This window comes from Cucurbita pepo, chromosome 16 (genome assembly GCF_057944985.1).
Source record: "Cucurbita pepo subsp. pepo isolate OVF chromosome 16, ASM5794498v1, whole genome shotgun sequence".
NCBI classification, from domain to species: domain Eukaryota; kingdom Viridiplantae; phylum Streptophyta; class Magnoliopsida; order Cucurbitales; family Cucurbitaceae; genus Cucurbita; species Cucurbita pepo.
The window spans coordinates 9844705-9869039 of NC_141813.1; the positions used below are offsets into that span (position 1 = coordinate 9844705).

The window sequence follows — 24335 nt, forward strand, 5'->3', positions numbered from 1 at the left end:
CAGCAATACGTAACAAGTCAAAGCAGACAATATCTACTAGCAGTGGGCTTAAGCTGTTACAATTTGAGTAGAGCTAGACATCAAGCAGGATGTCTATGAAAACAATTGAGTCCCTAAAGGGATGGGGTGTGAGATCCCACATCAGTTGGAGACGAGAACGAAACATTCCTTAAGAGTGTAGAAATCTTTCCCTACCCACATCAATTGGAGACGAAAACAAAACATTCCTTATAAGAGTGTAGAAACCTCTCCCTACCCACATCAGTCGGAGACGAGAACGAAACATTTCTTATAAGAGTGTAGAAACCTCTCCCTACCCACATCAGTCGGAGACGAGAACGAAACATTTCTTATAAGAGTGTAGAAACCTCTCCCTACCCACATCAGTCGGAGACGAGAACGAAACATTCCTTATAAGAGTATAGAAACCTTTCCCTAATAGACGTGTTTCAAAACCCGTGAAGCTAACGATGATACATAATAGGCCAAATCGAACAATATCTACTAACAAACAAACGGTATGTATGAATTTACAAAGCAGCTCTCATTGGCAACAGCTAACAAAGAATGTGTATAATGGATGGAAGATGAAGATGATGATGATACAAAGCTCAAGTAATCACTCCTTTTCATAAACTCTAAGATCAGTAATGAAGAAAGGCATTAAAACAATGAACAAAACAAATATCCCAATAACATACACCAAACACCTATTCAGAATATCATCAGAACAGAAACAATATCATAACCAAACCAATTCACCTCAAAATTACTATCTATATCATCACTGTTTCTGGTTCACACTGTTCTTCTTCTTCAGAAGATATCCAAACTTTTTCAGCAATGGCTTCTTCTTCTTCTGTTCCTGCTGCTGCGGCACCGCCTGCTTCGACGGCGAGTTTCCACCATCCTCTACATTTTCTGAGCTTACCCCGTTTATCCGATCGAAACTCTCTCCGCCCTCTGCTTTCGAGTCCCCTTCGTCATCAATGGATTCGTGTTCTTGTTGTTCTCCTCCCTCTTGTGAGAACTCTTTCTTTTCAATCTTGCAGCTCTCCCACATTTTGTATTCAACTTGTACTGATTCATCTTTTTTCTCTTCTTCTTTTGGTTTATCGATTCCGTTTGGAACCGTTGTTTCCGAGTCCGTTTTCTCCGTCTTGTCGACTGAATCAGCACCGTTATCTACCCATGGAAACTCAAATTTGTGTTCTTCATGTTCAATGGGTATCAATGCCTCCACTTTGTTCTTCTCTTCCTGTCGTTTACCGTTCTCTTCGGAGAATTCGACTACTTTCGGTAGTAAATCGTAATCCTTCTCGCTGTCTGTTGGCTCACCGTTCTCTACGGTTTGCATTTTAGCAGAAGCTTCCTCAAGCAACTTGGATAATTCCTCAACTTTCTTAAGAGAAACAGCTTCCCGAGTTTGAAGCTCCTCGTTTTCTTGATGAACGTTCTGCAACTCGTTCTCTTTGTCTAGTAAGCTTTCCTTCAGTTTCACGCTCTCGGATTTCGCTTCTCCGAGCGCCTCCTGCAAATAGATCACTTCCGCTTCTACTTCCTTTAAGCTATCCTTTAGCTGAGCTTCTTCTTCCCTCATCTTACAAGCATCTTCCTCAGTATGTTTAAGCAAATTCACAAGCCTATCTATTTCCTTTTCTAAGTAAGAGTTCTCTTCTTCTGATTTCTTCATAGCGTCCACCAAGTGAAGCTCTTTCTCGTTCCATTCAGCCTTCGACGTCTCGAATTTGTGCTTCGATTCCTCAACGGTACTCGTTAGAATATCGATCTCGTGGTTTGAGTTTTCGAGCATGCTTTCAAATCGCTCGTTTGTAGCTTTCAAGACCATCTTAAGATTCTCTATCTCGGATTCGTAGTTTTCGTGCTCGGCTTGAGTAGACAACAGCTTCTCCTTGGTTTCCCTCGCCTCGGATGAGATCTCGTGTAATGCAGACGCCAAGCTTTCCATTGCCTTTTTGCTCTTCTCTTCCTCATTCTTGGAGGTTTCTAACTCATTTAAGAGCTGGTTTTTCTCTTCTAATAGCCTTTGTACACTTGAAGCTGCAAGCTTCTCATTATTCAAAGCTTGAGTTTTCTCTTCCATGACAGTTTCCAGCTGAGACCTCAGTGACACGACCAACTTCTCCATTTCTGATGTTTTTTCCTTTGTACGATGAAGATGCTGCTCCGACTCTTTCATGTCATCTTTCTGTCTTTTAACAGTCATTTCCAGCAAACCTACCTGTTCTTTTAGAGCTGAAATCTCAAGCTCTGCATTATGCAATAGATCATTGTTGTGTCCCAATTGTTTCATCACTGATTCGAGAGACTCCGATGCTGATCGTTCGAGCTTGTTTGCGTTCTCCAATTGTGTTTCTAGATCCTCGGCTCGGTTTTTCCATTCTTCTACTAACCCATGTGCGTATGTCTCAGCCATCTTTGCTGCTTCTAAATCGATATTAAGCTGTTCAATGGAAGCCTCTTTCGCCGTGATCGTTTCCTCGTAGCACGCTTCCGCTGTTTTTGCAGCTTTTAGTTCGTTATTAAGCTGCTCGATTGAAGCGTCTTGCTCCTTCACCTTCTCTGCATATGATTTTGCTTTCTGAAGCTCCAAATTCAGAGATTCAATCTCTGATTTAAGCTTCATTATCAATTGTCCATTCTCATTCGACTGTGTTTCGAGCTTGGAGTCTAACAATGCTTTCAGTCTAGTTAGCTCAGCAGAGAGAATCTCGACCTTTTCGACATGAATTTCGGCGATCTTCGTCGCATCATCAGCATGGCTCAACGCCTGGTTCTTAGCGTCGGTAGTCATAGCCAACTCCATCTTCACTCTTTGAAGCTCTTGACTTGTGGACAAGAGAGCTGCAACATCTAAAGCATGTTGGCTCCTCACAGCTTCCATCTCTTTCTGCCATTCCATTTCTTTCTTATGAGCTTCCTCAAGTCCAGCTTGCTCCATCTCAACCGCTCGGAACCTTTCGATCTCGGAACTCTCTTCAGCTCGACCGCACGCCACCAGAGCTTCCTTGAGCTTCTCATTCGCCTCCTCTGCTGATTTCTGTGCTTCTTTCAATTCATTGCTCAACTTTTCTCTCTCATTTTCAACCAAAATTATCTGTTCTTTTGCCTTCTTCAGATCCTCCTGAGCCACATTTAGCTGAGCCTGTATCTCAGCAACTTTGGTACCACGAGGCTGTGCTTTCTGAAATAAGAACAACAATCAACAGGCTACAATGATATGCATTCACATATTACCAATTCTGGTGGAAGAACAGTTTGAGTGCCTAAGCTAGAACTTACATCAGGTGGGGTAGCAACTTTCGGCAGCTGACGATCGACTGCAGGCTTCGACGTTGCAGGTCGAGGGGACCGGTCGATCGAGAGCCGAGACCTTTGCAAAGGAGAATGAGAATCAGAGTCTGATTTAGCAAGCCCTCTATTAAGCTTGCTCACTCGAGGAGTAGCAGGCGATGTTTTGTTGGGAGTTTCAGGTGTAGAAGATCTGTTAAGAACAATCAAAATGGAGTAATCAACATAATCCAAACAAACCCATCTCAAATTCCTAAAGAACATCCAAAAATCATGAACTACAGAAACATTTAAGCCTCCTCAAGAACAAATTCAATCAGAAAAAGCAGCAGAACACACCAACTCTGAAAGAAAAACACCCTAAGATTACTTCCAAGTAGATCTAACCGACAGAGTATGAGATCTCAAAGAAACCACCGTCAAATTGGCAATCAAATGTTAACACAACGAACCCAGAAACAAGACATAATGCAACAGAGAGTAAAAAAAACAGAGAACCCAGAACACAGAACAGAGAAACAAGCGGAATCGGTAAAGAACAGAGAGAACCAAAGTGGCCCTAAAACGGGGATAAACAGAAGATCCAAGAAAATTGGGAAAAGGGAATTAAAATTAGACACAGAAGAAGTGATCGACGAGTGAAGAACAGGAAAAGATGAGAAGACATACTTAGATTTGGTGGACATGGCGGCGGCGGCGGCAGAGTAAGATGAAGTGAGAAAAGTGGTGTAGAAGAGAAGAAAGAGAGGAGAAAAGGGAGGTGGAAGGTGCTAAAATGGCGGCATTATGAATTGTTGAAACAAGTTTCAGAGATTTCTGAGTTGTAGATAGAGAGACAAAGAAGGAAAGCCCAGAAGGAAGAAGAAGGTAAAGGAAAAAAAGGGGGTTGATAAGAAGAAAGAAAGAGAAAGAAGAAGAGAAAGTGAAATAATTTGGGTTGGTTTTGGTGTCCCTCAAATTGGCAAACCCACACAAGGGATTACAACTCAACAATGAAGATTGTAGGTGCTCGCTCTTCTTTCTCTCTCTCTTGGTTTCTCTCTCTAGAAAATGACCAAAATGGGCCTGCTGGTCTCCCTCTGTTCTCAGCAGGTAAAGCTACAACAATGGCTGCTTTATTCCAGAGGCCACTTGAGGAATGGAAGACTAAGGAGCAGAATCAGAAGCAGAAGCAGAAGCAGAAGCAGACCTTTCTTTTTAGGCCTCAAACCCAAACCCCAACATCTGAACCCTCACCCCCATCACATTTTCAATTTCATTTCTCCCCTTTTCAAAAACACTAAATTTTCCTTTTTTTTTTTTTTTTTTTTTTTTTTGATGGGTAAATTGGATTCTAAAAGTTACCCACTTCTTATCTATCATTAATTTTAGTTGTTTTTTTTTTAAATATTTTTCCTGTTAATTTTGGATGAAAATAGTGACTATTTTTTTTAAAAAAAAGTTCAAAAATATTTTTAATGTTAATACTATATTTAAAAAAATACTGATGAAATTTTAAAAGTGGGATCGTCTCATATATTATCTTTAAATTTTATTTAAAGATTATTTGAGATATAATAAATATTTTCTTTTTTATATATTTTCGAAGTTTTAAAAAATGTTTTGAAATTTTTAAATAAATACAACGGTATTAATGAAACATTTGAAATAATTTTGAAAGTTTAAATAATATATTTTAAATATTTTAAAAATTGAGTATTTTGTAATAAAGTATCAACGGTGTCTATCTAAAACTAACCATTTTTTTTTTTTTAATTTAAGGGAAATTAGAAGTTTTAAAAGTGGAAGGATATTTTTAATTAATTTAGAATATTTTAATACTTTTTCTAAAGGGTAATTATTGAGTTTGAAAAATCATTTAAATATTACATTTTTTAAAGATTAAACTAACGACTATTGAGACAAAAATAAAATTTTAGTAAGATATATAATTAATGATTATTTTAATTATTTGAGAAAAAAAAAGGCATTTTAATGCTTGGAAAATTTTCATATTAAAGTTTATCAAAGTCAATCTCCCGTCTCATCAAACAAGTTATTAAAAGAATATATTCGTATAGATAGTTCTTTACGGCAATCTTTCAGACATGGTCGATTCGAGTACAGATTAACGGATAAGACATCTATTTCAAAAATCGACAGTTCCATCTTGAATTAAAAAGACTAATAAATCATTCTTCGAGACTTTTTGTTCGTGTTTTTTACGTTTTATAGTTCAATTACAAATTTAGTCTTCGAGCTTCCAAATTCGTATCAAATAAATTATCTTTTTTAAAAAACGTTTAATGGGTCCTTTGATTTCAATATGAAATTTTACGTCTTCGATTTTATGTTTAATAAATTTATGAAATTTTGTGTCAGATAGTTAGTCGACCCATTCAGATAAGTCCGACTATTATTTATGTTATTGTTTTATATTTTTAAATAAAATTTGGATGTTAGAGTCATTAAAATAGTATTAATCAAATTATCTTGCAAAGGGATTCGAATTACTGAGTTTCGAATTTTGTTTAATCTAACTAACCCTATTTATTATCATTTAAAAATAAATAAATAAATAACAATATAATTTGGTCAACTGCCCAGCTGTTTTTAATAATCAAAACTTCCTTATTTAATTCAAAATTTTGTCTTTATTTTCTTAAAAGGTTATATTTCTTTTATCCTTAAAATATTCTTTATACTCTCACAAATAAAATATTTTTCAATTCAATTTTTTCCTCCTATTTAATTTTAATATTAAATTTACACCTCAAATTAATATCTTAATTGATTTAGGGGTAATATATATATATAAATATATATATATACAAAATATTAATTTTAATTAATTTTTTAGTGAATAATTTAAAAAATATAAAAACGTAATTTTTAAAAATTCAAATATTAATATTACAGCATAGAGTCCCAGTTCTCGACTGCATTTAACGAACAAGGAAAAATCTCTCTCTACTCCTTCCTCATTCTCCACTTAAACCGAGATTTTCTATTCTATTCGAGGTAGGTTCTCGTGTAGCTCCATCCCTAACCCTAACCCTAACCCTAGATTAAATGAACATCTCTGATTATTAAATAGTTCGGTTTAGATATAATGATTTTGATAAACTCGTTAATTATCATTTATTTATTTATTTATTATTATTATTATTTGGTAATCACTTTTAAACCTCTCAAAATCTATTTGAGGGGCCAAAGGATCCATGAGTGTGGCATTTTCGTAATAAAAATAAACTTTTTTTTTTAAAATATATATTATATATTCTTTTTGTGTATCAGACAAATTGTTATTTATGTCAGATGCCCTTTCATTTTCAATCTTTATACATCGTGCCCGTTTATTTTAAGATGTCCACGTGTTTCATTTTCATTGGACACAGTTGGACCTATGATCCCCATTTTTTCTCCTTTTTAATCAAAATTAAAGAAAAATGAGAATATATATATATAAATATATTTATAAAAAAAATTAAAGTGTAATTAAAGGGAAAAAATTCAGGGGACTTTTTTTGTACATTTATTAAAAAAATAAACTTTATATTAAGAAATTTATTTATTATTTCTTAACAGTTAGAAAATATATCCAACTTTAATTTTTTTTCTTTTATTTAAACATTTAATTCTATACAATAATTTCCCTAATTTCCCTAATTTTATATCTCTTATTTTAATGTAAATTTCCAATTTAGAAAATAATTTTTAAAATAGCTTATAATAATAATTATGTTTTTTTTTTTTAAGATAAGTAAAAGAAAAAAAAAAACATTTTTATTTTTATTTTTCCGAAAAAAAAGTGAGATTTTGTACTTTTTAATTTAATAGTTGAAATTTCCATTTTTCTAATATATATATATATATTGAATGATTGAGAAAGGCAATAGAAAATTATTTTTTATTAATTTATTATTATTTAAATTAGTTAATAAAGAAATTGGTAGGAAGGTGAGTGGGAAGTGGTAACAAACAAAAAAAACATTAGGTGTTTCTTGTAGAATTAGTTGGCAAATTGATTGGAATATCATATTATTAGGGTTAGGGTTAGGGTTGGAGTTCTACCTTTACTTTTATCCTTTAAATCTTCCGATGAACTGTTTTGTTTCATTCGCCATGTGTCACAGTCGTACATTTTCAATCGTGTGGTGCTGTGATCTTGATACGCTTACGGCCAGCCTTGAGGAAAACCCAAGCCCCATATGCATTTTCGCCTGTCTTTGTGGATTCGTTGAACCATAGATGAGGTTTGTCTTCGCCAATCAAACATAAGTTTTTTTGTAGAATTCAAGCTTGTAAGGCTACATACGCTGGCTGTGCATGCATGTTCAATCTTCTGCGACCTAACCGACTTGCATCTACACTAGATCAAGTCATTCGGCTCGATCTTGTCTCTACTCAGGGCTAAGGTCTCTTAATGTAATGTCGCATCTCAATAACATTTAGGTTTGTATTGAAGATGTCCACATATTTTGATGCCAACCAAAGTCGCAAGGCATCATAGCTCACTTGGTTATGTCCATCGAGAATGGGCTCATGTGTCGTACATAATATTGAGACATCTCAAACATCCATCTGTTGAGTTCTATCAAGGCATGAGATCCTCCCGTGTTCGTACCATATCATTTATGAATTTCGTATCGATAGTGGGTGTATGATCTAATTTTCGATACATGGGTTGGGGTGCAATGTTGACATACCATGCAATCTGACACTGTCCTTGAAAAATTCATTTCAAAGGAAGTCGTCCAAGAAACTCGTCTTCCAACACTCGCCCTCACTTTGGCACAATATGTGCCACAGGGTAGTTCGCTTAGGCCATAAGGTCCAAGGGTGGTAGATAATTGACATCATGCCTCCTCCTAAGGTACATTTTGAGGCATTTCCAAACTAACAGGTTTAGACAAAATTTTGCAAACGATCATACGGTGTCGTGGAGCGTCCGTCCCATGTCCGATTGACACCAAATTTCACACACTTTCATATTTCATACGGACGGACTTGACTCCAGAACCGCATACCCAAATTTCCTTAAAAACCCTAACTTTCGAGATTAAGGTTTGGGGCCCTACTCGGCCCTTAAACAACCCTATCTTTGACACTCTTGTCTACTCGTTATATTGGATGATGCACCATCCTCCTCGGTCGCATCATGACACTCGTATGTCTTGGCCCTCGATTGGCCAAATGAACTCCACTTGAGGGTCGCCGCTTTGCTCGTCTCAATGTGGAAGTCACAACCTACTCTCTTCATAGTATGGTTATGACACAAAGCACCAACCCCATTCACTTGCTTATCGACATGGAAGTCACAACCTACCCTGTTCATAGTATGGATGGTTACGACACAAAGCACTAGCCTCATTCACTTGCTTATTGTAGAAACTTTCAATATATAGTGTCTCACAACTAATCTAATGAGGTTGAAACACGAGAATGCCTTTCTTTTATTAGAAGCTCAAATTCTCAACCGTCATACTAAAAAAAAAAAAAAAAGGAAACATCGAATTGAATGATGATTGTAATGATGCAATAATACATTGATTAATAGGACAAATGAAATGGAGTTGTACATATATTATCTTGATAATGACAATGCTTTTGTGATTCCATTATAAATTGTAATGACAACGACTTGTGTCATCCCACTATATCATACCAACAATGATTTTTTTCATTAATCCACTATATTAATTGCCAATTAAGAACAATCTTATACAACTTTATTCAGAATCAATGCACATGAATTAGGTTGATGATTAAGTTCTTTATCACTTTCTCATCAATACTATCAACTTAAAATTACAATTTTTTGAAAAGAAAATTCTTATAAGAATGTTTTGGGATCTCGACAAGACTAAGACATAACTCGATAAAGTTCTGAAATGATGTCACGACAGTTCTTCACCTAGTTTGACTCTACGAATTGATTGCCCAATCTCTACTAGCCTGACAACAATTGAACATAATTTCCTTCAAACACTTGTGAACTCGGTGAAGAAATTGCTCCAATGATGCAAATTTCCTCTCATTTCCCTTTATCAACCGAATGCTTCTAAGTTTAAACTTTGAGCTCGCATCAAAAGATCTTAACTTTTAATGTGCTCAAAACTCGAAATGATTTAAATTTCAAACTTGAGAATGTTGTGGATTGTTGGGAGGGAGTCCCACGCTAATTTAGGGAATGATCATGAGTTTATAAGTAAAGAATACATTTTCATTGGTATAAAACCTTTTGGGGAAGCCCAAAACAAAATCACGAGAGCTTATGTTCAAAGTGGATAATATCATACCATTGTGAAGAGTTCCTCGTTGAACGACCGAGTGAGAGAAGAGATGGATAAGAATGTTTTTGTTAAAGAGATGATTTGAGTTTTGAAGAGGTCAAAAAAGCCAAGTTTGAAAAAATGAGGTCAGACAAATGTTTGGAAAGGAGCAAAGAGACAGAGCATTTATTCAGATACCCAATGGGCATGGGAACATGTGTTTCTTCCTCTTACTTTTTTTGTTCACTGTTTGTTGTTCATATTCTTCTGTCAGCCAAACACACCCTACTTTAACAACTTTTTCCCTCTCTTTCCACCAAAGTTTGAAGAAATAAACCAAAAAACAAATACAGCACGGTCAGATCCAACATCGGTTAGAGAGAGTAACGAAACATTTCTTATAAGAGTATTGAAATTTCTCCCTAATAGACGTTTAAAATCTTGAAGAGAAGTCCGAAAGAAAAAATCCAAAAAGGACAATATCTGCTAATGGTGGGCTTAAGCCATTACAAATAGTATCAGAGCCACACACTGGCGGTGTGCCAGCGAGGACGATAAACTGCATATCAAATTTCAATAAAGAAATCTTTGAGCTTAACGATAAACTACAAGTTTGCTTTTAGAAACATGGATAGGAAAGTCTGCATAAAGAACAACCCGTTGCGTTGTAACTTGCAATGCCATTGTAACCGCCCAAACTCACTGCTAACAGATCTTGTCCACTTTTACCCATTACGCATTACAATCGGTCTCACGGTTTTAGAGGTGTTTTAAAACCTTGAGAGAAAGCCTTTGAAGGGAAAATCCAAAGAGGACAATATCTACTAGTAGTTGGTTAATGCGCTGTTATAAATGGTATCAGAGCTAGACACCGGGCAACATTCTTTCTAGGTTCCCAAAGGGGGTGAATTGTGAGATCTCACATTTTTTTATAAGAGTGTGGAAATCTCTGTATAGTAGACACATTTTAAAACCTTGGGAGAAAACTCGAAAGAGAAAGCCTATAGAAACCACCATATCTTTCTGCAGTTCATTACCATAATGTTCAACCCTACACGTGAATCCCTCACCACCCATTTGTTTTTTACCCTCTCTCTCTCTCTAATCTCCCCCCTAAGGTCCCAAGAGAAACGGACATAATCTTATCTGTCCCAGAATCAGAACACACTTTACAGCCACTGTAAGACAAAATAAATGAAACCAAAAACAACTTTTTACAAGAAATAGTTTTCTAATGAGAAACTACAGTAACTTTGTCTGAACTCAATCTTCAGAAACTAATCATGTTATGTTTCATTTAGTCTTCTCTACAAACACAACACAGAACTCAAAGTGATTCAGAAGCTTTAATCATAAAAGGGATGAGATGAACCTTGTTTGGCAGATGATGTGGTGAGATTATATCTACAGAATGTGCAAAGCACAAGACCTGAGTGAAAAAGAGCTTCAGATATTGTTGTTATGATCATTCATCATAAGAAACATGGAAGCTGGTGGTGCAGCCTGACGCCTCGGCGTCCTCAGCCCCACAGCAGTCGTAGAATTTGGCTGCATAAGGCGGGTCGTTGGGTCCCAATTCATAGTACCTTGAATCAATCAACTGAAAATATCAGACTGCCAAATCAAGAGAGCAGATTCAAATAGGAAAAAAGAAGATCATTCATTCAACGCTTGTTACAGTGTAATTCCTTATCAATATCAATGCAGTTTTTTTTTTTTTTTTTTTTTTTTAAATACAGAGAATATATATGTGTGCCCAAGTATTTTGACTTCAACAACATATGTAGCTGCGAGATTTAAATCTCTAGACCAAAACATACGATTTAATCAGCTGAAGTATGTTTAAATTGAAAATACATGCATAAATATGATTTCGAACTTGCACGATCTGCCAACCCAGAAGAGAAAGAAGAGACGAGGAGTAAAAGACAAACTAGGACAGAAGTGTCACTTGTGGACGCATCCCACACCACTCCAGTCCACTACTACATCAAATATTTTTTTCGGGGGACCTTTCAATCTCTAATGTACCCGCATCTTTAATCATTTTTTTTTTTTCCTGAGACTAAACAAAACTCGAGACATAGTTAGGCTAGCAAGTTAAACCGGAGCATCGGATGCACAGCCCCACACTTCGTCTGTCCCGTCAAGGGAACCCAAACACTTCCCTTGCACAGTTTCCGGTAGAGACGGGAAAATTAGAGTGGGGGCAAAAGTGAGATGGCTGGTAACCTAGCTACAGACTCCCATGTGATTTAGAATGAGTATCCACGTACTCAGGACTACAGAGACTTTATTCTACCGGGAATAGTCCGAGAATAAAGTGCGGGCAAAGTAGGAATTTCCTTGCCTTGTCATGAGCAACAATCAATTGACCTGGCTTAACCCCTTTACAAACTGGAATGGATCATAAAATTGATACGTTCTTAATTTTAATCAAGCCAGCCAGACAGACAAACAAACAAAAAAGAACCCAAATGAAAGGGCATTGAGACAACTTTCCAAAACTTGAGCCAGATCTAATCACATTTGTCCAAGTGCTTCTTAGTTTAATGGGTTATCAAACAGAATCATCGAGTTATTTCAACTACAATTAGTTTAATGGGGTTTTCAAACAACTTTAGACTTGACTAAATAGAAGTTAATTTCACACCAGACATGAACATTCAGGTGACATAATATCCACCATTCCACCAAATTCAGTGTTATCCTATAACTCAAAACCAATGCAAGCCAATCATGTGGTGATTTCCATCACCAACACTCCGTATTGTCACAAGTGGCTCAAGTTTAAACCCTCCGTATTGTTACAGAATTTCAAAGTGTCTAGCGATCACTACGTAATAACCATCTATTGGATCGCATTAACTATTAACATCACTTAGTAAAGATAAGTGGATAAAAGCACAAGTAATTTGAAACAAAAACATATAATGTAAAAGCCCCTTCCCTCTTCTTACAATGTTCCTCAACTTATGATGATTCGTCCAAGTGGCTCACGTTTATGGTTGTTGGCATGAGGAACTTCCCCCACTTCCGGAGCCATCCATTGACTTAAATATTCAATATGATACATGAAGTTGCATATATGGGAAATAAAACTTGTGCAACTGAATTCAACCATGGAAAGCAAGCGTGAATTACACAACAATAAATACAATTCTTTTTCGGCAATTAGAGGTTCTTGTAGACACCCTTGGAAATAAATTTCTTTAAGTGTTTCCTATTACTCCAATGTCATCAAATGTTCAGTAGCAGTGCTCTTGGAGGGCAATTAGTGTAGTGAAGCTCCTTTCAATTCACTGGCTAATGTTTCATCTCCATTTTCAACCGTATTTAATGACAAAATTTTACATTTTCTTCAAACTCGATAGAAAAATTTATTAGTTCCGCTTGCATAAACTTCATCATAATTTTTTAGGACAAAAACCAATTTATAAGCCTAAACTTTGAGGTTGTATCAATTAAAACTTCAAATTAATAATGGTATCAATTTAAACTCTACCAAATGAACTTCGAAATCACCTAATAAAATTATTTTCTCCCAAAATTCTACCAAATTAACAAACAAAAAAAGTTATGACATGATTTTTCTTGAGTAAGCCAAGAAAAATAGAGGAAGGCCAGAAAATAAAAAATTACTCATGCTAATGAAAACTACTACTATTCATTTAATTTCAACTTACTTTTCTAATACTACGTTAATTCAGGCATTTAAAGAAGTCATTTATGCACGTGTTAAAATGGTTTTAAAATGGAATCCTAACCCGGTCTAAATTAACTTACTAATGAAAGGCTAGGATTTGATTGATACAATTACTAGTTTAGGGTTTAAAGTGATACAACCCCAACACTTTAGGAGTATAAATTGATTTTTACCACTAATTTTTTCCATTTCTTTCTTTTTCTTCTTTTGAAAGATTACCATAGAGTGGGTTCACTTTAGATAAAACTAACTAGAAGATGATGCTTTTGAATATTTATCTAGTCGATCTTACCTCTGCATTCTTCTTTCCTATCTCATAAGAACATTTGGCAGGTTACGATTTTGAGGGGAGAAAGGCAGTCAACATCTTTCCTAGGGAGTGACACTTAATGCAAAATCGATGTAAATAATATTCTGCTGAGCAGGGAAACAATTCCATGTTCCCTTCCACAAAGATAGGCCATGTGACAGTGCAGGGATATCAATCTACAATGCTTTCCTGCATTGCTCGAATATTGGACTATTCTCAACGTTTGTGTTAACCGATAGGTCAACATCGAAAATTTGGATTTTATTTTGTTCAATAGTTTGAGACAAAGAATGTAGGGAAATAATTCTACCTAATGAAGATGAGCTTAACTACAAAGCTTGATGTATAGAAATGTTTGTCAAATTTATTCAAACTTCCACGTAATGCAGGAGAAAATGAAGCAGACAAGTGAAAAATGTGAAGTAGAATCAGAAAATTTAAAGAGAGGAGATTTGTTTTCTTTTCTTAGCCTTGAATTGGTATAAAGCCAGACGTTCTTTCTACAAGGAGCCCCTAGTATGGAATGTCGAGTGCAAGGATATTTTGTCACAAAAATAAGGTGCGGGGAAGGAAATGGAGAATGTACAAAATTCTGGATTGACCCTAAACTAAGAGATCTTACACTTTGCAGTTTCTTCCCCAAACCATAGGTCCACAATAGAGGGGAGAGTAGCAATTTTACGTTACACGAAGATGCTGGAACCAGGCCCACCCTTCCTTGAGTTACTTAACAGAAAAACTTCCCCAATAATCAGGTACTCAAAGATTATACAAAGCAAACGAGCAAGATCAATAATTGGGGAGTATTTGCTACAATCATGTGGGGAAGTAATAGCAAAAAATTTAGAAAGCGAGCCCACATGGAATCGGTAAACAAACCCCTTCCGAGTGAGCATTTACTCGATATCGTTCAGAAGGGGTTTGCTTTACAGATTGCACCTGGCTTGCTTTCTAACATTTGTTGCAAATACTCCCCGACTATCAATATTGTAGTTGGAACCATGAGCTACTAGGAGGTTTCTGGAGGGCGTTTTATATTCCCTCTGTATTATACCGCATTTTACATGGAGGAATTGCAATGACTTCAATCTTAGAAACAGCACAGAAAATGTCATGAATCCAGAAGCAGAGTTTACCATATCAACATTCAAAGATGGAAATGAAACAGTTTCTCTTATTCTTGTATCCTATGGTTTAACTGGATAAAGTGATGTTTTGCACCATTTGAAATTCTTCAGATGTAAATGATCATGTGGTAAGCTCTTAAATTATGGAAACGAAACAAAAGAAAGCAGCATTTCAGTCACACAGCCAATTGCAGATCAGCAGCTACATAAAGAATGGTTTTAGATACAAATTCAAGATTTAAGATCACATCCCTTCAATAGAGAGAGAGAGGATAAAAACATCATAATTTGTTTGTTAAACTGTAAAGCTCTAATGCAAACTATGGTGCAAACATAAATTCCTTTATCTCGTATCATACATAACTTGAAATCATCTATCCCGTTAATCCTAGCGCCAAAAGCCAATTACTTATTCTTATCTCTCTCTTTTTTTTTTTTTTTTTTTTTCTGCCAAAAGATCCAAACAATCATTACACCAAAATTAAACTTAACAATCACCAAGTACAATAACCATACTGAAACCATAAGATTCAAAAGCAAAAATGCCCGATTGTAGTTATAACCCACTGGCTTCAAAATCTCTCCCTGCCAGTAATGGCTTATTTCAACACTAAGATTCAGTTAATCACTTCAAAAAAGCAATGAGAATGACTCAAAAACTCAAGCAAGAGCAATTGAAAGGGTTCCCAAGGAGGAACGAGTATGATTCAATAGTGGATGAATGATGGGGAAGATTCTAGGTTACCTCTTCTGATCGTCATGGCGGCGACAAACGAAAAACGAAGGATGGAAACGGCATGAAGAAGATGAATTGGAGGATGGAAGATAGGACCGATTACATCTTCGGCAGAGCTTCTCCATTTCTTCAGATTTAGCCCTCTCCCTCTGTTTTTCCATTTCGATGTTACACAAATTCGATGTTCCTCAATTTTTTGTGCACAAATCAAATATAACCCATTTTTTCTTTTTTTATTAATATCTTATTAACATTTGTCACGTCATTACATGATATATTATTTTATTACACGAGTCCGTATAATTCTTAAATGCTTCTTTTTATGGAAGCATTGAATTGAAGGAGTATGAAAAAATTACGAAAGCAGACTGTGTGAAGTTGGACCAGATACAAACAATGAATCTATCTCTGCGTATGTGATATGAACCAAAAGACATCAATCATACAATATACTTCAATGAAGATGTGAAGAAAAGGTTGTCAAAATTATCAAAAGATATTTCAATTCATGACACATTGAAGTATATTATATGATTGATGTCTTTTGGGGTTCATATCAGTATGGAAGTTGTTGGTCAGCGGCCGCTCAACTGTTCGAGCGTTTTCCTTTCTCCTAATATTATACTGGAGTGATTGGTTCCGATTCGATAAGGGTAGAATACCTAGTTGAAAGTCTGGTATAATAGGTAGCATGTGTTTTCATTTTGGCTCTCGAGCGAGAACGAGAAATAGACGATGCATTATCCTTGCTACTATGTACGTTGACCTTAACTTGACAAATTTTCAATCGGAAAAGTAGAAAAATATTAGTATGAATTTGATATTACAAATAATTAAAATGAAAATAATAAAGTATACAAAACAATTATCTTTTTTTTTAGTCCAAATTAAATTATATTTTACCATGTGAAATCAGCTATGGTTGATCATGCTAGGTTGAATGGCACGATAACTAACTTATATGAGTCATGACCTCATGTATTTATAGATGTGTATAATGAGGATTATATTGTAACAAACCATGAAATCATAGATTTAGTAACAAACCAGAAAATCATAAATTATCTTACTATGTACCAATTGCACTTTTGAAGGCAGCGGACTGGCGATTGTGTGACACTCACTTTCCAACGACAAGTGAGCTAAGCCAATTTGTTCTTGCGTCGCCTACGGCCAAGCGACGTATGATCGAGTCTCTAGCCTCGGTTTTAAAAGAAGGTTTTAGAAAACGAGGAGAGAGAGAGATTTTTGAAAGAGACGTTATATAAGCAAGCAAGAGAGAGACAACAACGGCTTAGCATATATAATCTTGGGTAGGGAGATCATTTCAACTATTTTCACGATTAAGTGGGAAAAATAAAAAAAGTGAAATTATTTTCACAATTTAATTCAAATTCATTTGTCGGGATCAATCCAAGTTCGGCCCAAAGTCAAAGTTGATTGTTGCAGTCTCGATGTGGATTACCATTTTAAAAATTGGGCCGACTAAGGAGTCCATCCATTTCCAGACTTTGATTTAATGATTAACTTTAAAGGTTGAAGGTAAGTTTGACCATTTGAAATCGGGTCAACCCAAACAGTATGTTAGGTCCGAGACTTGAAATTAGATCGAGTTTCGATCTTAAAAGTCATGCTAGCCCTAATGACGATGGTGACTCATAATAGACTTCACATATAATGATTATTATTATTTTTATTTATTAAATTACAAGAAAATACATTTCTTATGCACTATATATAACAGAGATGTGACTTTTACAGCAACGGCCTCCGTTAACCGTTGGCCAAAGGCTCAGATGCTGCAAAAAATAGTAATAATTTGGGCTTATGCGTCGGTGGTGGTTGTAAGGGTATTTTCGTCTTTTCTTAATTATAATAAATATTTAAAATTCTAAGAGAAGTCCTCCCATTGGGGATCGATGTGGCGTTCCCTTCCTTCTCTTGCCAGCTTTGTGGGTCGCCGCCGCCGTGGGTGGTGGCGTCGCCGGCGAGAAGCTTTGGATTTTGCTTCTAAGCCTTCTTCTGTTGCTCGTGGCGGTGTCCGAGCTTTCATTTTCCATCACTTTCTCCTTTTTCTCAAAATTTCTCGACGTCCCAATTAGCTGTATTTATAAAATATAAACTCACATTTATTTCAACCGTTCAATATTATTTATAAAAAAAATGAAAAATTCATAAAAACGAAAATGTCGATCTACAAGTCATGATATTAACCGCTACAAATTTAATAACTCGTCTCATAATTTCAAATATCCTCTTAAGATCAAATTACTCAAAACACCTTCACGTTTCAATTTATGCACAAAGCAATTCTTTATAATCTATGTAAAAGTTCTAGATCATACCAGTCTCCAAATCAAAATATAAACAAAGTAAGAACATATTTATTCGGGATTTTTTCTTTTTTAATGATTTTTGAAAAACATTTTCAAAAGGAGAGGAGCATAGAAATGAATAATAAATAATAAAAAAAAAAGGGGGGAAAGAAAAACCTTGCAGCCAAGAGAGCAGAAATGGAAGGAATGAAGAAGGGAACGGTGGCAAACAAGGCAGATGTTGGTGAGAGCTTTCGAAGGACGTGTCTGAGGGCGCTCGTTCAAGAACACGATCCTCGCACTATTTATGATGTAAGTTTGGACTCCTGTTATGTCCACATATTTCTGTATCTCGCATACTCTTATTACATCATGGTACGACGATCTCCTTATCTGTATTCCATTATCCAAAAATACAGTAACTTTTAATCAAGAACAACGAGCCCAGAAACTCACCCAAGTTGGGAAAATAGAGGAGAAAATCATGCGAAATTTCTATATATTAGCTAAACGGGGTCGTCGAGAACAAAAGTTATATATATATATAAAAAAAACATTCCACAAAAATAAATTAAAAATTTTAAATAGAGATTGAAATATGTGGTAGAGAAAAGACTCGGATTTAAATATTAATTGATACAAATTATGTTTTACTTTTTTACTTTTTTACCTTTACCTCAAAACAGAGAAGTAACTTTTCAAAATTTAACTACAACACCAACAACCTCTTGATTGAAAAAAGAAAGAGAAAATAATAAAATAATAAAATAATAAAATAAAGAGAGACTTTCACAGTTAATATAGTTATGATTTGACATATTGTTGCTGTTAGTAGGTAACAAACAGTAATTTCCACGTAGGCTTCAATTAAATATTTTCCAAAAATCAAAATTAAAAAAAAAAAAAAAAAGAAAATTCAATAATTGAAGAAATTCTTCGCTACACGAAAGCGAAAGAATCCGATCAAAGAATCTCAAAGAACAGAGCATACCTGAATGGCTCTGTGATCTGGATGAGAATCAAGACAGAGCGAACAGAGAGCTCCGTTCATGCAATCCAAGCAATACATATTGCATTCACTTTTGTGCGAATCCGCGTGCTGCTTGCATTGAACGAAGAAGCTCGTGCTCAGCAGAGGTTCCAGCCATGGCGGCCATTCAATTTCATCTTCTTCTTCTTCTTCTTCTTCTTCTTTCTGATCGATTTCTCCGATTTTTACCTAATTCAGCGCAAAATCGGAAGAAATTTCAGGAAATAGAGCGCGATCGATCGATAGGAGAATTAGGAAACCGATTCGGCAATGGAGGTGTTCCGATTTGGATCGAATTCTTACCATGATTGTTGCGATTGCGGCGGAGATTTGTGTGATCGATCACATCTAGGGGCGGCTGGAGTGCGCGGCTGTTGGCGAATTGAAGATAGGAAGATGCTTTTTGGTATTTGATTTTGTGTTTTCCCTCTTGGATCGCTTTCGTGTTTGTGGAATTTTCTCGGGAAAGTGACAGAGAGAATATGGAGAAGAGGAAAAGGTAGGGCTATGGAGAAAAATGGATCTCTGCTTTGGTTGGTGCTGCGGAATCTGCCTATCTTCTTGCTCTCAACTCCATCCATACCCGAACCTCACTCCGACCCCGAACCAAACCCGGCTAATATTTTTTTCTCCAAAAGTTTCAATGGAAAAGCGTTTCAAAGTTATTTTTGAAGTAGAAATTAATTAAAACAGGGACTTAGATAACTCTGACAATTCAATTTTTTGAATACATCATCAAATTTTAAAATGTAGTTTTGAAACATTTATGAAGTTTCATGAAAGGTTATCACTTTCTCAATAGCTCAGTGGTAAACCCAAGTCCACTGCTAGCAAATATTGTCTTGTATGGTGTTTTTCAATAGCTTAGCTCAGTGGTAGAGCAGTTTGTAACAACCCAAGTCCACTGCTAGCAAATATTGTTCTCTTTGTACTTTTCATTTCGGGCTTCCGCTCAAGGCTGTAAAATGTATATGCTAGGGGAAGGTTTCCATGTTTCGATATCCTCTCCGACTAATGTGAGATATCACAAAATGGTTGGCTAAATCAGTTGAAGGAAGAAAGAGTAGTTGTTATCGACTAAATTCATCGAATTGTTCCGACCCATTTGGAGAGAGAGTAAGTAGCTTGAGATCATTTCGAGAAAACCTGGAACAAGAATGTCGGTAACCTATAAGAGTAAATAATAAATATTATAATTTTAAGAGGAATGGTTTAAATTATGGGCCTCAAAATGGGCCATGTGCTCAAGCCTTGTTTAGTGTGAAAATAGTCAAGTAAAAAAGATTCATAAATTGGAGGAAATTTTGAAGACTAAATATTTCTAATATTCCAAAAATACCCCTTGGGTCGAACCAAATCAACCCGACAATTTAAATCAATCCAACTCAAATATTTTATAATAAAAAAAAATTATAACCCGAATAATTAGATTGAGTCTAAAAAATGTCGATACTGATATTTTAATATATTTTTAATTAACACAAACTAATTTCAATTTTAAAAGAAAAAGAGAAATCTTTTAACATATTTTTTAGCAAAATTTATAAAAAAAACCACTATAAATGTAACATATCATAGAAAAAGAAATAATATTTTGAAGTTGAAATTATACTTAATATGATGTTACTCGTTGCTTGCCCACTTAATTCTCTTATGAAAGCCCACATTTTTCAAACATTGTTATTATTAGTAATAATGCGTTTCAATACGTAGACGGACTAAAATAGATAATATTTGCCAGCGGTGGGTTTGGACTGTTACAAATGGTATCAGAGTTAGACATCGAGCGGTGTACCAGCGAGGATGCTGGGCCATTAAGGGGGTGGATTGTTAGATAGATCTCACATCAGTTGGAGAGGGAAATGAAACATTCCTTATAAGAGTGTGGAAACCTTAGGCTGACGGCGACACGTAACGGGCCAAAGCAATCACTGTACAAACCCTAATAAAACCATTTCATCTTGCCTCGAGTGGATTTAGTAAAGGACATATCTTCTCGATCTAGGGAATGCTACTCTTATAGCCATTAATAATATAGGCAGTATGAAAAATTCTCCTTAAATGACTTTAGACTCAACAATTGATATACGCTGATAAGTCGTGTTGACTTTGTGCAATAACTAAGGTAACCCTATATAAAACCTATGTTTTGGGTCGAGGAAATGCTGCTCTTATAGTAATAATAAATGAAGGCAATATGAAAAATTCTCTTTAAGTGACTCGAGATTGAACAATCGGTATATACTGTTAGTCGTGTTGACTCTGTGCAATAACTAAAGGTAGCACTAAATGAAACCTGTTTTCTCGAGGGAGGGAATGCTGCTCTTATAGCTAATAATAAATGCAGACAGTGTAAAAAATTCTCTTTAAGTGACTCGAGACTCAACAATCGGTATACAGTGATAGTCGTGTTGACTTTGTGTAATAACTAAAACAGCACTATACGAAAACCTAATCAACCGTTTCATCTTGGTTCGGGTAGTCGTGTTGGTGATTCTAGAAGGCAATTTGGTTAGGTTATATGGTGAAAATGGTAATTTAGATATGGACAAATTGTTTATTGAAGCCTTAACTGGCGTTCAAAAAAGTCGACATGTCGAACTTTTCAAAGTTTTGTCACTTTCACCATCTCCTTAATTTTTAATATATAAAACGACAAGCAGCTTTGTTGGGAAGCGCATGCCCAGCTGGGTCAATAATAACCACTATTAATTTTATTATATTATATAAAAGTTTTATATTTTCTTTTCACAAAATAAAATATTAACTTTTAAAATCATCAAACTAAAATTTAGTATGTAATAAGTCATTTATACGTTTTAAAATTTATTAATTTTTTTTTTTAAATTGACTATTTAAAAAAAATTAAAAAATTAAAAAATTAAATTTTTTATTAAACACTTTCTTACTAGTTTCAACTCTCCCGGAGTGTTTAAGGATGGTTTAAATTTTTGGATTAATATTTAAATTATTTATGCAAAATTAGGTGAGTCAATTTTCACATTAAAATTATAATTGATGATTATTGGACTCGTTAAGTAGAATTAACTTTTAGAAAGCAGTGTTAAGTTGACATCAAGCACCCGAGACTCCTTAATAAAATTAAATTTAAAAAAATTGTGTTAAGCTAGCATCAAGCAACACATTAGAAATCTAATTGATGGGGACTCCTTAAGTAGAATTAAATTTAAGAGAGCAGATTTAAGCTAGCATCAAACAAGGGGTCGTAGTAGCTTCGGCAAAACATCAAGCACCAATGGGTTCTAGTAGCTTCGGCCTACACCAACCAAGTAAGTGATCCTATTATCGGCTCGGTCGAAAGACTTAACTTGTCTTATGTATGATGACACATGCTACGCATATCATGTATGTTGATATGATATACTATGATGTTATGATATGTTATGATTATGTGATGCATTATGATGCATTATGATATGTAAGATGATGATATCTCATGTTACGATGAGGAACATGTTGCACTATAGTAGTGAAGAGTTTTCTAACACATACACCCGTTAACTAATGTTATGAATGAGGAATGTATAAAAGCGCGAGTAGATATTGTCTTATTTGAGATTTCCCTTTTGGGCTTCCTCTCAAGACTTTAAAATGAGTCTTCTAGAGGAAGGTTTCCACACCTTTATAAATGGTGTTTTGTTCTCCTCTCCAACCAATGTGGGACATCACAATCCACCCCCTTTTGAGAACCAGTGTCCTCGCTGACACTCTTTCCTTCTTCCAATCGATGTGGGACTGCCACAAAATCCACCCTATTCAGGGCCCAACGTCCTTACTGGCACACCGCCTCGTGTCTACCCCCTTCGGGGAACAGTGAGAAGGCTAACACATCGTCCGGGTAAGCTTAGCTTCTCTCCTTCTCTCCTTGACTCCTCCTCTACCTATGTTTTAAGCCATTTCAGTCTGTAAAGCGTATTCAATGAATTTACTCGGCTGTAACCAAAGACTCCGGGCATCTGCCTTCTGAGTGAGCCTCATAGAACCTACATTTGAGAAAAACTGCTGCGGATGAGTCTTAGGACAGCCAGTTCCATCGTATTTGTCTATATCAGGCATCGCTTTTCTGGAGATTTTGCCTCTGTAAAAATGGTCATGTTGAGCCCATGGTCTGGCTCTGATACCATTTGTAACGATCCAGATTCACAGCTAGCAGATATTATCCTCTTTGGGCTTTCCCTTTCGGGCTTCCCCAACCAATGTGGGACATCACAACTAATCTCAGCTCCTCACCTTCTCACCATTGTGAATAGGAAGTTTTGTTAGTATCTCACCCCTAGTAGCTCCTTACCCTTGCATCACAAGCATTTCATCGATGCATCAAATGCACCTTGCCTTGTATCACGTTGCATACTTACGCCCTTCTCTCGCTACCACAACCCAACAATCCAACCTACTTAACTCGAAATTAGAGGGTCGGGTTTCCAGTGTACCCATGCACACTTCTACTAAATAAATTATAGGAATTATATTGTTTATATAAAGAAAGAAGCGTGTGGAGAAGGGAGATGAAACGCCAACAGTTCAAGAACAGCCAACAGTTCCGTACAATTGAGGGGAAAATGAAACGCCACAACAAATCTCAGCCGTCCACAGATTAAAAGAAAAATCCAACACGTTGATGAGTCTGAATTTGCACATCATTTTCATTGTTCTTTTCTTTTGTTCTTTGTATGAGCTGTTCAATTTTGGCTTTATTTGTAATAATTTTAATTTTTGAGTTTTACATTATTGTCCTTTTTAAAAAAAATTTAATTTTGTCCATAAACATATTGGTGAGTTGAGTTAGGTTAGGTTGAATCGGGTCGAGACATTTTTAACTAAACTTAATTATTTCGGTTTGTAAATTTTTTCAACCAAAATAATCATTATTAGATAATAATTGGTTAAATATTAGTTCATATCCTTTCGGGTGGGGTCCAGTTGGACAGCCCATCGCTAGAAGTTTACACACTCTTAACAAAGAATGTTTCGTTCCCCTTTCCAACCGAGGTAAGATTTCATAATATATATTTAAAAAATTAGACCGGTCACTAAACAATTAATAATAAGAATCATAATAAAATAATTACAAAAATATGTATATATAATTGTAATGGAAGCAAAAATACAATTTTATTAAAAAAATATAAAAGTTTTATTTATTTAAATTAAATTAAATTAAACAAAATTTAAATAAGTTTATAACTGAATTGGGTTAAATTCGTAATTTTCTCATTTTTGTTAAATATAAAATTTAATTTGAGATTTATTAGGCGAAATAAACATGACCCCACACGCATGTGTATTTTGTTTTATTTTAAATCCAGATTTATTTTATTTATTATCTACAGTTTCTGGGCTTTCTTTTATTTATTTATTTATTTGAATTCCTACAAAATAATAATAATAAATTTAAATCTTATTTATTATTTTCCCTATTTTTCTAAAATTATTTTCTTCTTTATTACAGACAAATATTTAATATTGTCGCTTATTTCACATATTTTTTATTTACTTTTTAAAATTCAAGATATTAAATATCATA

General features: G+C 35.2%; 3 protein-coding genes across 3 annotated transcripts; all 3 read right to left on the reverse strand.

Annotated features, from left to right (window-relative positions):
• Window positions 1–600: 600 nt before the first annotated feature.
• LOC111777096 (weak chloroplast movement under blue light protein (DUF827)) lies at window positions 601–4475 on the reverse strand. Its single transcript, XM_023656537.2, has 3 exons — window positions 3982–4475; window positions 3304–3505; window positions 601–3205 (listed from the first exon to the last, which is right to left on the reverse strand). Exons 1-3 carry the CDS (start codon window positions 3996–3998, stop codon window positions 785–787), a joined length of 2640 nt encoding a protein of 879 aa, XP_023512305.2. The 5' UTR covers window positions 3999–4475; the 3' UTR covers window positions 601–784.
• Window positions 4476–10761: 6286 nt separating this feature from the next.
• Window positions 10762–15639, reverse strand: LOC111777786 (F-box only protein). Its single transcript, XM_023657502.2, has 2 exons — window positions 15455–15639; window positions 10762–11152 (listed from the first exon to the last, which is right to left on the reverse strand). The coding sequence occupies exons 1-2, from the start codon at window positions 15604–15606 to the stop codon at window positions 11032–11034; spliced, it is 273 nt and encodes a 90-aa protein (XP_023513270.1). The 5' UTR covers window positions 15607–15639; the 3' UTR covers window positions 10762–11031.
• A 1473-nt stretch (window positions 15640–17112) lies between these two features.
• LOC111776925 (protein RGF1 INDUCIBLE TRANSCRIPTION FACTOR 1) lies at window positions 17113–19386 on the reverse strand. The gene is made up of 4 exons (XM_023656339.2): window positions 19094–19386; window positions 18752–18979; window positions 17938–18153; window positions 17113–17547 (listed from the first exon to the last, which is right to left on the reverse strand). The coding sequence occupies exons 1-4, from the start codon at window positions 19094–19096 to the stop codon at window positions 17329–17331; spliced, it is 666 nt and encodes a 221-aa protein (XP_023512107.2). The 5' UTR covers window positions 19097–19386; the 3' UTR covers window positions 17113–17328.
• Between the last annotated feature and the right edge of the window lie 4949 nt (window positions 19387–24335).

Coding starts and splice junctions, on each gene's coding strand:
- LOC111777096 (XM_023656537.2), bottom strand. Junction 3,206..3,303: donor AAGTTGCTACCCCACCTGAT/GTAAGTTCTAGC, acceptor TTCTTATTTCAG/AAAGCACAGCCTCGTGGTAC.
- LOC111777786 (XM_023657502.2), bottom strand. CDS start 15,606: ATGGAAAAACAGAGGGAGAGGGCTAAATCTGAAGAAATGGAGAAGCTC. Junction 11,153..15,454: donor CGCCATGACGATCAGAAGAG/GTAACCTAGAAT, acceptor GATTGATTCAAG/GTACTATGAATTGGGACCCA.
- LOC111776925 (XM_023656339.2), bottom strand. Junction 18,154..18,751: donor CAGATCACAGAGCCATTCAG/GTATGCTCTGTT, acceptor AATGGAATACAG/ATAAGGAGATCGTCGTACCA. Junction 17,548..17,937: donor TCTGCTCTCTTGGCTGCAAG/GTTTTTCTTTCC, acceptor TTATAAATACAG/CTAATTGGGACGTCGAGAAA.